The 14,965-nt window shown below is 40.3% G+C and overlaps 1 protein-coding gene across 2 annotated transcripts; it reads right to left on the bottom strand.

Moving 5' to 3' along the window:
• Positions 1–11,782: 11,782 nt before the first annotated feature.
• LOC123757030 (uncharacterized protein PF3D7_0210200-like) lies at positions 11,783–13,725 on the bottom strand. Of its 2 annotated transcripts, XM_069331988.1 has the most exons (4): positions 13,275–13,725; positions 13,156–13,232; positions 12,818–12,945; positions 11,783–12,106 (listed from the first exon to the last, which is right to left on the bottom strand). In XM_069331988.1, the coding sequence occupies exons 1-4, from the start codon at positions 13,650–13,652 to the stop codon at positions 11,997–11,999; spliced, it is 693 nt and encodes a 230-aa protein (XP_069188089.1). In that variant the 5' UTR covers positions 13,653–13,725; the 3' UTR covers positions 11,783–11,996. The 2 variants fall into 2 exon arrangements, with proteins under 2 accessions (XP_069188089.1, XP_045596385.2); XM_045740429.2 differs by having other exon boundaries at positions 13,156–13,725.
• Between the last annotated feature and the right edge of the window lie 1,240 nt (positions 13,726–14,965).

The following is a 14,965-nucleotide window of genomic DNA, read 5'->3' as shown; positions in this document are numbered from 1 at the left end:
GTATCCTCTGAGACCCTGTTATCTACCTCACAAATCCTCACACCCATGGAACAGTTCTCTCTATCAGCTGAACACTCGCCAATATGGGGACACGAGAAGGGACAGAAGAGAGTCTCATGGTAATATACACTAACATAGATGGGATTACATATATAACAAATGAACTTGGAGAATGGGTACTAGAAGAAAACCTAGACATATTAGCACTCACAGAAACGAAACTGACGGAAAACATAACATATGGAGTGTTTCCACATGACTACTATGTTCTGAGGAAAGAGAGAGAAGGAAGAGGAGGTGGTGGTGTATCTCTTCTGGTAAGAAAAGGCTGGGATTTTGAGGAGATGGTTATTCAGGGCTGTGAAGATTTCAGTGACTACATAAGAGGTACCGTAGCAACTGGAGAACAAAAAATTATAGTCGAAGTCATATATAATCCAACACCAAATGACAGAAGGCCCATACAGGAATATGATAGAAACAACATGGTCACCATTAGCATAATAGAGAGAGTAGCTTCTGTTGCTAGCAGGAATGGATCTGGACTACTAATCATAAGAGACTTCAACCACGGGAAGATAGATTGGGAGAACAGAGACCTACATGGGGGACCAGATACATGGAGAACTAAGCTGCTGGACGTGGCAACAAGAAACTTTCTAAGCCAACACATCAAGGAACCAACAAGAATGAGAGGGGAAGATGAACCAGCTATGCTCGATTTCATATTTACCCTAAATGAGTGGGATATAAGGGAAGTTAAGTTGGAAGCACCCTTGGGAATGAGTGGTCACGGTCTATTGATCTTTGAGTTCCTGGTAGAGCTAGGATTTATCTCCCCAAAAAATGATCTAGGAAACAAAATGTTGGCATACCGCAAGGGGAATTATGATGAGATAGGAAGTTTCCTAAGGGAAATACCATGGGACACAGACCTCAGAGCTAAGTATGTACAGGATATGATGGACTATGTCACCCAAAAGTGTCAAAAGGCAGTAAACAGGTTTATCCCGGCCCAAAAGAAAAATCCGAGAAGCAAAACTAGAATCCATGGTTTATTAGGGCACATATGGGAAGTAAAGGAACTGAACAAAAGGGCGAGGAGGAATTTCCAAAATAACAGAACACCAGAATGCAGAGAGAGATTCCAGAGAACCAGGAATGAGTATGATAGTGAGAAAAGAGAAGCAGAGAAAAATTATATAGAAAACAAAGCCAAGACCGAACCAAAGCTACTCCACAGTCACATCAGGAGGAAAACAACAGTGAAAGAACAGGTAATGAAATTTAGTACAAGCGATGACAGGTATACAGAGAAAGACAAAGAGGTGTGTGAAGAATTCAACAAGAAGTTCCAGGAGGTCTTCACAATAGAACAAGGTGAGGTCACTGCACTAAGAGAGAGTAAACCAGGCGGCCTTGGAAGGGTTCGAAATTACGAGAGATAAGGTCAAGAGAGACACATGTTGGATCTGGATATGAGAAAGTGTTGTTGGTCCAGACAGAATCTCACCATAGGTATTGAAAGAGTGTGCAGAGACACTTTGCTTGCCACTCTTCATAGTGTATAGTAGGTCACTGGAGATGGGAGACCTACCAGAAATATTAATGATATTGGGTAATGTGGTCCCAATATACAAAAAGGGTGACAGACAAGAGGAACACTACAGGCCAGTGTCCTTAACTTGTATACCATGCAAGGTGATGGAGAAGATCGTGAGAAAAAACCTAGTAACGCATCTGGTGAGAAGGAACTTTCCATCGTTAACCCATTGTTAACATGGGTTCAGGGAGTGTAAATCTTGCCTTACCTGACTTAATAATATTCTACGACCAGGTGACAAAGATTGAGGAAGAAAGAGAAGCATTTTTTGGACAGTCGAAAAGCCTTTGACACAGTACTCCAAAAGAGGTTGGTACATAAGCTGGATAGACAGGCAGGAGTAACTGGTAAGGTGCTCCAGTGGATAAGGGAGTTCCTAATCACTAAGAAGTAGAGAGTTATAGTGAGGAGTGAGACCTTAGATTGGCATGAAGTCACCAATGGAGTACCACAGAGCTCTGTACTCGGACCTTTCCTGTTTCTGATATACGTAAAGGAACATTCTGATGTAAAGGTTCATTCCTCTCAATGTTTACAGACGATGCCAAAGTTATGAGAAGGATTGAGATAGAGCAGGGCTGCTTGAGGCCTCAAGAGGACCTGGACAAACTGAAGGAATGGTCGAGTAAATGGTTATTAGAGTTTAACCCAAGCAAATGTAATGAAATGAAGAGTACATTTTTACATAGTAGGGTGTTGCAGGAGGCCAGATACAAGGTATCATTTGGAAGATAAAATTCTTCAAGAGTCAGAGACAGAGAGAGAGAGAAAGACTTAGGGGTTGATTTCACGCCAGCCTTGTTCCCAGAAGCTATCTAGAGGATAACATCAGGCGCATTTTCCAGGTTGGCCAACATAAGAACGGCCTTTAGAAACATGTGAAAGGAATCATTCAGAACTTTGTATTCCACATATGTCATACCAACCCTGGAGTATGCAGCTCCAGCATGGAGTCCATATCTAGTCAAGCATAAGACTAAACTGGAAAAGTTTCAAAAGTTTGCCACCAGACTAGTACTCGAACTGAGAGGTATGAACTACTTGGAGAGACTACAGGAATTAAACCTCACGTCGCTGGAAGACAGAAGAGGTAGGGGAACATGATCACCACATACAAGATTCCCAAAGATATTGGTAGAGCCGATAAAGACAGGCTTTTTAATACAAAGGGCACACGCACTAGGGGACACAGGTGGAAACTGAATACCCAAATAAGTCACAGGTACGTTAGAAAGAACTTTTTCAGTGTCAGAGTAGTTAACAAAAGGAACTCATTAGGCAGTGATGTGGTGGAGACTGACTCCATACACAGTTTCAAATGTCGATATGATAGAGCCCAATAGGCTCAGGAACCTGTACACCAGTTGATTGACAGTTGAGAGGCGGAACCAAAGAGCCAGAGCTCAATCCCCGCAAGCACAACTAGGTAAGTACACGCATTCATCAAGGGGTTCGGGCCGAAAAAGCAGTGATCAACCCCCGTAAGTACAACTAGGGGAATAGAAATTGGTGAATACACACACACACACTCTCACGTCCCTCCGGTGGCCTGATAGCTGAGTGGACAACGCTATGGACTCGTAATTATAGGGTCCGGTATCGATCCCCTGTGATGGCAGAAACAAAATGGGCAGAGTTTCTTTCACCCTGATGCACTTTTTCATGTTCATGCAGTTGTATTGAAAAACTAAACAGATATGTTCTGGGTTACATAAATAACATAAAATATCTATATTAACTGTGGTGAATATTTTAGACAAAATTATTATATAAAGATAAGTCATAAGTCATTGGCTGACTCAATAAACAAGGTTAGTTTGGTCAGTACGAGGCTAAAGCCCTAAGCCAGTATACTAGAATGGTAATTGAAAGAAACTTAATGATATGGCACTGACATTGGATGGAGAGAAGGGATCGTGCCCAACCACTTCGACTGTCTGAGGTCGAACAAACACCTGTGAGAAGTGAGGCCTCTGCGCTATCGACGAGCCCAAGTTGTTGGACTGAAGAATCCAAGTATCTTTCGTAAACCTTTTTCTTAATATGTAAGGGAACAAAAATGTTCTCATCTTTTAAGACTTTTTGAATATCAGAACATCGTCTGGTGAGGAACGGAGCGCCGGGGATCGAACGCGGACCAGTAAGAAGCGAGACCTCTGCGGTATCAAAGAGTCGGAGTAAACCTAAGAATCTGGTGGAAAAAATAACTTTTCTTTGTTGCGAGTCAAAGACCTTGGCAGCCTTCAACATTTCCTCTGTTTGATGGCGTCGTTTGGTGAAGGCGGCCCGGTCTCCGCGGAATATCCAGCGGCCCACATCTTGTCTATCTTCCCAGCCCTCGTTAGGCCAGTCATAAGATCTGTCCTCGGTCACCTGACCCCGACGGGTCTTCTTCTTGTGTTTACTGCGATCTTTGCCCCCGGACACTTCTAACTTCCCGCAGGTAAAGCATGCAAGGAAGGGGCGGAAGAAGCCTTGTAACTTACCCATACTTATCTTGGTGCAGTAAGTCAATAAACGAGAAGGGAACACGACACAACACAACACTAACAATAACAGATGACCACAACACTGCCAGCATACTTATATATATATATCTCAGATGCTCTAATTATAGTTAGTTTGGAATTGTCCTCTAGCTAGGGCTTTGAGCTGAGTAGAGACGTGAAGCAGTTAATGATGCTCTGTGTCTTGTGTCCTTGTTGTCCCTGAGTCATGAGACAGTGACGTGTAGAGGTTAGTGATGCTCTGTCTCCTGTGTCACTGTTGTCCCTGAGTCATGAGACAGTGACGTGTAGAGGTTAGTGATGCTCTGTCTCCTGTGTCACTGTTGTCCCTGAGTCATGAGACAGTGACAAGTAGAGGTTAGTGATGCTCTGTCTTCTGTGTCACTGTTGTCCCTGAGTCATGAGACAGTGACGTGTAGAGGTTAGTGATGCTCTGTCTCCTGTGTCACTGTTGTCCCTGAGTCATGAGACAGTGACGTGTACCGGTTATGGTCGACAGTGTTGTATAGAATGTGGTGACGTTGTTGCGGCGATGGTCGAAAGTTTTATATAATGTGTTTAGTGACGTTGTTGTGGTGATGGTCGACAGTCTGTATAGTGTAGTTACTTTGCTATGGTGATGGTCAGCAGTCTTGTATAGTGTGTGGTGACGTTGATGTGTTGATCTGCAGTCTTGTATAGTGTTGTGACCTTCTTGTGGTGATGATCGGTTTTCCTTTATAGTATGTAGTGACGTTGATGTGGTGATTGTCGACAGTTTTGTATAGTATAGTTACGTTGTTGTGGTGATGGTGGACAGTCTTATATAGCATGTGGAGACGTTGTTCTGGTGATGGTCGACAGTCTTGTATAGTGTGGTGACGTTGTTGTGGTGATAGTCGACAGTCTTGTATAATGTGTGGTGACGTTGTTGTGGTGATGGTCGACAGTCTTGTATAGTGTGGTGACGTTGTTGTGGTGTTAGTCGACAGTCTTGGATAGTGTGTGGTGACGTTGTTGTGGTGATGGCAGGCAATCTTTTTAGTGTTTGGTGACGTTGTTGTGGTGATGGTTGAGTCTTAAATTTTGTAGTGACGTTGTTGTGGTGATTTTCGACAGTTTTGTATAGTGAAGTGACGTTTTGTGATGATGTTCGACAGTCTCGTATTGTATTGTGACTTTGTTGTTGTAATGGTAGGTAGTCTTGAATAGTGAAGTGACGTTGTTGTGGTGATGGTCGACTGTCCTATATAGTGAAGGGACGTTTTGTGATGATGGTCGACAGTCATGTATATTGTAGTGACCTTGTTGTGGTGATGGACGACATTCGTGTATAGTGTAGTTTCTTTGCTGTGGTGATGGTCTTGTGTAGTGTAGTGACGATATGGTGGTGAAAGCCGAAAGACTTGTAAAGTGTAGTGACGTTGTTGTGTTGATCTAGTGTTGTATAGTGTTGGGGCCTTGTTGTGGTGATGATTGACAGTCCTTTATAGTGTGTAGTGACGTTGATGTGGTGATTGTCGACGTATAATATAGTGACTTTGTTGTGGTGATGATCGACAGTCTTGTATAGTGTGGTAACGTTGTTGTGGTGATAGTCGACTGTCCTATATAGTGTGTGGTGAAGTTGTTGTTATGATATCCGAATTTCTTATATTGTGTGTGTGGTGACTTTGTTGTGGTGATGGTCAACAGACAGTCTTTTATAGTGTAGTGACGTTGTTGTGGAGATGATCGACAGTTTTGTGCAGTGTGTGGTGACGTTTAGAGGTGATGGTCGACAGTCTTGTATAGTTTGTTGTGACATTGTTGTGGTGATGGTCGACAATCTTTTATAGTGTAGTGAAGTTGTTTTGGTGATTGTCGACAGTTGTGTATAGTGTGTGGTAACGTTGATGTTGTGATGGGCGACAGTCATATATAGTGAATGGTGACATTGTTGTGGTTATGGTCGACAGTCTTGTATAAGGTGTTGTGACTTTGTTGTCGTGATGGTCGACAGTTTTCTACAGTTTGTAGTGACATTGTTGTGGTGATGGTGGACAGTCCTGTATAGTAAAGAGACGTTGTTGTGGTGATGGTCGACAGTCTTGTGTAGTGTGGTGACGTTGTTGTGGTAATGGTCGAAAGACTTGTACAGTGTAGTGACCTTGTTGTGACGATGATCAACAGTCTTGTATAGTAAAGAGACGTTGTTGTGGTGATGGTCGACAGTCTTGAATTCTGTAGTGACATTGTTGTGGTGATGGTGGACAGTCTTGAATAGTGTAGTGACTTTGTTGTGGTGATAGTTGACAGTCTTTTATAGTGTAGCGATGTTCTTGTGTTGAATGTCGAAAGTCATGAAAAGTGTAGTGACGTTGTTGTGGTGTGTTACGGTTTTGACAACATCGTCGGAGTGTGGAGTGGCAATTTAAGCGACATCTATGAGTCTGCACTCCAGCTCCCTTAGTATTGGGCGCTATGTAGACAATGCCAACTGTTGGTGGTGACCTGGTATCAGCGAATGGCTCGGGTTTCCTGCCTCAATCAGAAGGAGAGGTCGATGTTGATGACCTCTGGTGGGTGGAGTATCAAGATCAGCACCATCTAGGTTGTGGCTACAAGGCATAATATCAATTCCCCGGTGAATGAGTGTTATCCCATGGTTATCCAGTGTATTGTCCATCTGGCTAATGGCGTGTTTATGTCCAGAGAAGTGACATATGGAGGCAATTGAGCTGAGTAGGCAGTTCACCTTGGGCAGTCCACGAACTCTTAGCTTGGTCTTGCGAGAAGACTAAGTAGCCTCCATCGATCTGAGCAGTGTGTGATAGCTGCTGATATATACAGTGTTTCTGAAGCTCGACGTACCCGGGATTGTCTTGTAAGAGTTAATGAAAACAGTGATGTATCTATTGTGAAGTGCTGCTAGCAAGCTGCTAGAGGCTTCAGTCAGGGTAATAACTACCCCTGTTTGCATTAGTTTGGGACCCCTGTCAGCGTGTTGCTGAAGCCCTCTGTGAGTGAGTACCTGGAGAGTGAAGGTGGGGTGTATTCTATTAGGATGTTGTTGTTGGTCGTCCTTCCTTATGGACAACCCAACTCAAAACTCGGAGAGTGCTTATTTTGACAAGGAGATCACCCTGGGCACTTGGAGAGGGGTTCAATGTCACACGTTTAAAGGGTTGCGGCTCCAATACTGACCTCGTTGTCATATGCACACACCCACTCAAGCTGCCGTGACTCCCCACTCTCTCCTTATTTGCTATGATCTCCTCAATCCCCTATTCTGAAATATTACTCTGTACTACCCTGTCGACAGCTATGGTTCTTGGTTCTTTCACTCTCTCTCTCTCTCTCTCTCTCTCTCTCTCTCTCTCTCTCTCTCTCTCTCTCTCTCTCTCTCTCTCTCTCTCTCTCTCTCTCTCTCTCTTCGACTTTCTGGGAAGCCTCACTAGGACAAGGGCAAACAGCTGTTAACTACACAGATTTAATAACAAAACAGAACATATACAAAGCATTCACATATAATACAAGGGACTCTAAACCTCTACACTTTATGATATTATAACCTGGTTGCAGATCAAATCCATCAGGACTCTATCAGTCACTTATACCACGTGGTCGCCCAACTTCTGGCTCGCCACTTACACTATCCACCTCACGAAGTAGATAAATCTTACAAGATAAATACGGCACTATTAGCCCTAGAACATATAAATATCTCTGCAGGTAATTCAGCCCACAGTTGTAACTATAAACTTCATCATAAGTAAATAGTAACCAATTACCCTATCAGTCCTAGAACACACACACACACACACACACACACATATATATATATATATATATATATATATATATATATATATATATATATATATATATATATATATATATATATATATATATATATATATCTGTAGGTAATCCAGCCTATAGCTGTAACTCTCTGTAAACTTCAGTACAGGTATTCCTTGGCATAGAAATGATAATCAATCACCACCTTTCACTGCGTCTTGCACACTAGTGACAATCAAGCACTCTACCAACTTCCTACAAGTAGTCAACTAGAACTTCCTTCCCACATCTGGGAGTTCACTACCCTGACATCATCAGGTTCTTCCAGGTTCATCTACAAGGATCCTCTGCAGCTCTTCCAGGCTGTTGCACCATGAAGTTCTCCTTGGACTCCAGTGGTACTCCACTACCGTTTCCACAGAAACATGTGAGACTTCACTGCTTCTCTTCTCACAGTATGAGGTCGTATTCCTCACTATGGGCCTTGCTCTTCCACAGAGTACAAAATCTACACTAACAGGCTTGAAGTTCCATTCATCAACTTCTTCTCTAGCCTCAGAGTACTCCCATCAACTTCTTCCTCAGGACAAACCACAAAATTGTCTAGTCCAGGGCGCTTCCTGGCCGATGCTTGACAGAGCGCTCACAAGTTGCCAAACGAAAATATTTCAGGACGAACAAATCCACAAAGGCCGTGACGAGGATTTGAACCTACGTCTGTGAGCATCCCAGACGCTGCGCTAATCGACTGAGCTATGACATGGAAAAGAGTAGAAACCGAAATTCTACTGAACTTACTGGATCCTGCAGCTTCTCCGAGACACAAACCAGGGTTTTCACAACTCCCTAATGCACCCGAGCTGTGTCAATAGGCCGTTATACGTCTTCGCCCTTCCTTCATTACGCACAGAAATCACAATAACGTGATGCTTCAATGAACAAATCATTGATCATTCATCAATGAACAAATCATTGAACAATGAACAGAAATTGTGATTTCTGTGTGTAATGAAGGAAGGAAGGCCTATCAGGACTTGAGACCACAACGTTCCCAACTTGATTCCACAGCTGAAACGTCTGCACACTTCCTTCCTCTTGAAGGTATGTCAACTAGGGGATCTTCTTTAACAGGAGCTCACACAGAGCACGGCTTCCCCTCACGATGTCTGGTGCTCAAGTGGGGTCAAACCCCTCCATTTTGAATTTTGGGGTTTGCGATCTGAACTAATCGTTACTCCTTGATGTTTCTCGCATTCAGACTTTGCAGTTTCAATATTGTGCATCTGTTATCTAGAAATGTTCCTGAGTTAATTGATTATTTGAATATTCTTATTAGTAGGTCACAGAGTTTCTCTCTCATTTCTTTAAGACTCTTCTGGACTGGGTCTGGCGATTTATTTATATTTAACTTATTAATTGTTTAATTATATTAGCTTTAGTTCTAATATAATTGTCATGCACACTTCCGTGGAAATAAACATTTCATTCACATGGGCAGTAAGGAATCTTTCCTTAGACTACTCTTAGCTGAGTGGTTAGAGTTTCTGCCTCACATACATGGGGTCTGTGGTTCGAGTCTCCTAGAGCCCAGGTGACTGTAATGTTAATTGCCACGGAAGTGTGCATGCCAGTTTATATGATGTGGGCGTGGCTCACTAATTCCTCTGAGCTTCAGTAGTAGTCAGAGAAAGTGTAAAATTACAGCACAGCAGCAGTAGTTGCTATTGGAATCTTTCCTTATTAAGACCACTCATAGCTGAGTTGATAGAGCTTCTGCCTCACACGTGTGGGGGTCAGTGGTTCGAGTCTTCTAGAGCCCAGGTGAATGAAATGTCAGCTATGTTAAACTAATTGTTGCATATTTAATGGTTGTCACATCCATATATATTGCTTCAACGTAGGAATTTTTTAATGTATTTTTACTGAAGTGTGTAATTAAAACTTTTATTATATTTGTATTTACATATCTTTAAATTATATTGTAAATTATACTGTAAACGTCGAGGCAAGGTGAACGACACCTGCTCACAATATATACAATGACCATTAAACTGCTATTGAACGTGGTAATCTCGTATATATAAGGCACATACTGTTAATAATGTTGAAAAAAGAACTAAAACACGTTGTTGATCTCAAACTTGTGCACTCATCAACACAGGTTCATTACCTCCAACGTGACAGAATGTGGATGGTGGTCGCGCCCGAGTACAGTGCTGGCCTCTCGTCATTACCATCCCCGGCACTATGCGAGAGGATATAGTACATGATAACTGCTTCTTACCTTCAAAACTACAATATCAATGCAATGATGCAATGAAGAGTCATGTTTTGGTGGCACATGTAAACAATAGTTATTTAACTGAGCGCCATCAGCGGAGAGTGTTTGGCATCCCTGTCTCTGGCCCTCGGCACCCTTATATAAGCCGTGAATATGGTGATATGCTCACATTACTAAGTAAATCGCAGGCAAATAAAACATCTGAGCTAATGAACTTTACCCATCAATATTACAGGAAGCAAAAACTGAAATAATAAAACCCTTGACAATAAGTTTGGACAAGTGGCTCAACAAGAACAATTCTACACAGGATGAAACATGAATAGTCAACTACGATATACAAAACAAGAAACAAATTGAACCAGCGGAGAAACACGTACTGATTAACTATTCCCAGCACAGTTTTTGAAGGAAGAGTTCGTGCTTAACGGAACCAATTCAATAATTATTTTAGAAAATTTTTAATATATACAATGAAAACAAGGCAGTTGTTATATATATATATATATATATATATATATATATATATATATATATATATATATATATATATATATATATATATATATATATATATATATATATATATATATATATATATATATACACGTATATATATATATATATATATATATATATACACGTATATATATATATATATATATATATACACGTATATATATATATATATATGTGTGTATATCACGAAAATAAACACGTGATTAAGAATGTGACAATGTCAGACCACGGAGGAAAAATGAAACAGGAATTTCCTTAAGTACTTTCGTATATTAAATACATCTTCAGAAGGAAGGAATTTAAGGAAATTCCTGTTTCATTTTTCCTCCGTGGTCTGACATTGTCATATATATATATATATATATATATATATATATATATATATATATATATATATATATATATATATATATATATATATATATATATATATATATATATATATATATAGTAGTATATTTTGGTAGCAGTCTTTCCTGTAGACATATATTAATATGTCTACAGTTGGTAAGTAAGTAATTATCGAAGAAGGCACCAAATCGTGGAGGCTATGTATTGGGTACTCCCAAAGTAAGATAAGGTATTTATCAGGAGAACGCGCTAAGCCAGTACGACTAAATAGCACTTAGAAGGGATGAGGATAAGGAGTTGGAAGGAGATGGGGCCCTACCAATTGGACGGTCAGGGATAGAACGCCAACCTGCAAGAAACGAGACCGTCGCTCTACCGTCCATTCTAATCACACTCCTTTAACCACTGAACAACTAAATGCTGAAAGTAAAATGTAACCTGGTATTTAATTTAGATTTATCTCATGATAAAGAATATTTTTCTGGACCATTTAATTTCAGTTTGCATATTGTTGCTTCGTACTGCTGTTCGTTGCCTTGTGTTTTAATTGTTTAGTGTTTTGTTAGGTGGGTGTGTTGTCATTTTGGGCCTGACGTGTCTAGTATGGTGCGAGGGTGTTTGTGTTTTTTATGTACTGTTGCATGTGTCTGTTTCTTAGCAAATTTATCTGCGTATAAATCTTATTTTCAGTTTGGTGTTTCACTGCAAGTTTAAATAAAAATAATCATGACTGCATATAATAATGATGGGAATAAAATATTTTAGAACTTTTGCGTTTATTTTTTTGCAATTACAATTTGTGCGAAGAAGAATAATTCAGTGGTTGTTAGTATTGGATATAAGTGCAGAATTCTTATAGTTTTAATGTATTTTTCTAGAAAAAATATTTAAACATAGCCAGAGAGCTATTTTGACATCTACCCTTTGAAGAGTTACTTCACTGCCTTAAGGAGTGTCACGGCGCAGTGGAGATCTACCCACTGAGTAGGCCAGCCTTCAGTGCCTTCTGGAGTGCGTCCCGCGCAGTGTTCAAGAACAACTTCCCCAGGTCCGTAGCGGTAGCTAAATTGATCTGAATGGAGGCTGTAATGTATACAAAATTAATTTAATTATGAATATAAACATGTAATTTAATAATGAATGTAAAACTTTAGAACGTAAGACAGAACTTCAGGATGATTTTTGCTATGAAATTATATGTTGTTTAAAGTTTGTTTGGTAAATTAATTGTATACATATTTTAAGGTAAAAGCGTAAAAATTACATTTGTTATATTAAAAAACGTAATTAATTTTAAATAAACTAATATTCTTCAAAGATAATAATATTAGTAGCACAATTATTCCATTGACACAAGTAACCAATAACAAAAGAATATTATAGTTGGAATAATGGGAATTTGTATTCTTAGCATTAAATATATCTCACGTGCTCAATATAACAACGTAAAAGTTCTTATCTCAAATTTATAAGCTTTTGTGAGATTTTTATCTTCAAGATATATAATTAATGTTACCTTGCATGTAACAAGGAACAAAAACACAAAGTACAAATACAAAATATTAAACAAATTGTTTGCAGACAAAAAAAAGGCACAATAACTCGCCTTAAAATTAGCCACACACCAACTAAATTGAAAATACGACTTGATAATGGTCCAGGAAGCACCAAAACGTCGTCAAATCTTTAGTTTTATGATTTGTGGGCAGTGTGTCCAATATTTTGGTTGCTTATAGCAAGAATGTCACAGTGAACAATACAAACATTCACAGTGAAGAAATAACAGGTGTGTACCTTGCCCTTTGATGAACCAGCCTGTGCACTGTACCGTGCCTGTGTATACTCTTGGACGACCTGCCTTGGAAGTCAAACTGTAGCTGCACTGCCGGCCCAGAATACTGAACTTGCCGCTCTTCGTCAATCTGTCAATGATAATATTGATGTCCACATATTTTGGCAATTTTTAACATAAAGGCTTAGAGAAAACTACGACCTCCTTATTTTAAAACAACGAAATATATATATATATATATATATATATATATATATATATATATATATATATATATATATATATATATATATATATATACACATATATATATTATTTATAATACATATTCATTGCTCACTTAGGAAGTGCAGCGATTATTGCTGACAAGTTCGGAATTCCGAGTTTAGCGTTTTGGGTACTGGTGGGTAAGTTCTGGTCATTGGACTGGACGTCCTGTTCATTGGACTGGACGTCCTGTTCATTGGACTGGACGTCCTGTTCATTGAACTGGATGTCCTGTTCATTGGACTCGACGTCCTGGTCATTGGGCTGGACGTCCTGTTCATTGGACTGGACATCCTGGTCATTGGACTGGACTTCCTGGTCATTGGACTTGACTACGTGGTCATTGGACTTGACGACGTGGTCATTGGACTGGAGGTCGTGGTTCAATGGCCAGGACTGAAGGTCCTGGAGGTCCTGGTTCAACGGCAAGGACTGAAGGTCCTGGAGGTCCTGGTTATTGGACAGGAGGTTCTGGCCATTGGACTGGAGGTCCTGGACACTGGACTGTGGAGCTACAGGAGTGCCCGTCGCCGACACCACCAGCAAAGAAAGCAACACAGACGGGTTCATCTTGATTTCGATGTTAGAGGCTCGCAGGATGAGTGAGACCGGCGGGAGTGTGCAGCCTCCAGGTGCCAGTGTCTGCCTGCTACCACCAACACCATATTCACGGCTTATATAAGGGTGCCGAGGGCCAGAGACAGGGATGCCAAACACTCTCCGCTGATGGCGCTCAGTTAAATAACTATTGTTTACATGTGCCACCAAAACATGACTCTTCATTGCATCATTGCATTGATATTGAAGTTTTGAAGGTAAGAAGCAGTCATCATGTACTATATCCTCTCGCATAGTGCCGGGGATGGTAATGACGAGAGGCCAGCACTGTACTCGGGCGCGACCACCATCCACATTCTGCCACGTTGGAGGTAATGAACCTGTGTTGATGAGTGCACAAGTTTGAGATCAACAACGTGTTTTAGTTCTTTTTTCAACCTTATTAATAGTATGTGCCTTATATATACGAGATTACCACGTTCAATAGCAGTTTAATGGTCATTGTATATATTGTGAGCAGGTGTCGTTCACCTTGCCTCGACGTTTACAATATAATTTACAATATAATTTAAAGATATGTAAATACAAATATAATAAAAGTTTTAATTACACACTTCAGTAAAAATACATTAAAAAATTCATACGTTGAAGCAATATATATGGATGTGACAACCATTAAATATGCAACAATTAGTTTAACATAGCTGACATTTCATTCACCTGGGCTCTAGAAGACTCGAACCACTGACCCTCACACGTGTGAGGCAGAAGCTCTATCAACTCAGCTATGAGTGGTCTTAATAAGGAAAGATTCCAATAGCAACTACTGCTGCTGTGCTGTAATTTTCGACTTTCTCTGACTACTACTGAAGCTCAGAGGAATTAGTGAGCAACGCCCACATCATATAAACTGGCATGCACACTTCCGTGGCAATTAACATTTCAGTCACCTGGGCTCTAGGAGACTCGAACCACAGACCCCATGTATGTGAGGTAGAAACTCTAACCACTCAGCTAAGAGTAGTCTAAGGAAAGATTCCTTAGAGCCCATGTGAATGAAATGTTTATTTCCACGGAAGTGTGCATGACAATTATATTAGAACTAAAGCTAATATAATTAAACAATTAATAAGTTAAATATAAATAAATCGCCAGACCCAGTCCAGAAGAGTCTTAAAGAAGTGAGAGAGAAACTCTGTGACCTACTAATAAGAATATTCAAATAATCAATTAACTCAGGAACATTTCTAGATAACAGATGCACAATATTGAAACTGCAAAGTCTGAATGCGAGAAACATCAAGGAGTAACGATTAGTTCAGATC

Source organism: Procambarus clarkii, chromosome 26, assembly GCF_040958095.1.
Source record: "Procambarus clarkii isolate CNS0578487 chromosome 26, FALCON_Pclarkii_2.0, whole genome shotgun sequence".
Taxonomy (NCBI): domain Eukaryota; kingdom Metazoa; phylum Arthropoda; class Malacostraca; order Decapoda; family Cambaridae; genus Procambarus; species Procambarus clarkii.
This window is presented reverse-complemented; position numbering and strand designations above follow the sequence as displayed.

Bases quoted from the DNA above. Each gene is read 5' to 3' on its own strand.
- LOC123757030 (XM_045740429.2), bottom strand. From the start codon at position 13,652: ATGAACCCGTCTGTGTTGCTTTCTTTGCTGGTGGTGTCGGCGACGGGC. The intron at 12,946-13,155 runs GTGAGCAATGAA...TATCATTGACAG, and splicing joins ATAATCGCTGCACTTCCTAA to ATTGACGAAGAGCGGCAAGT. The intron at 12,107-12,817 runs GTACACACCTGT...TATACATTACAG, and splicing joins CTGGTTCATCAAAGGGCAAG to CCTCCATTCAGATCAATTTA.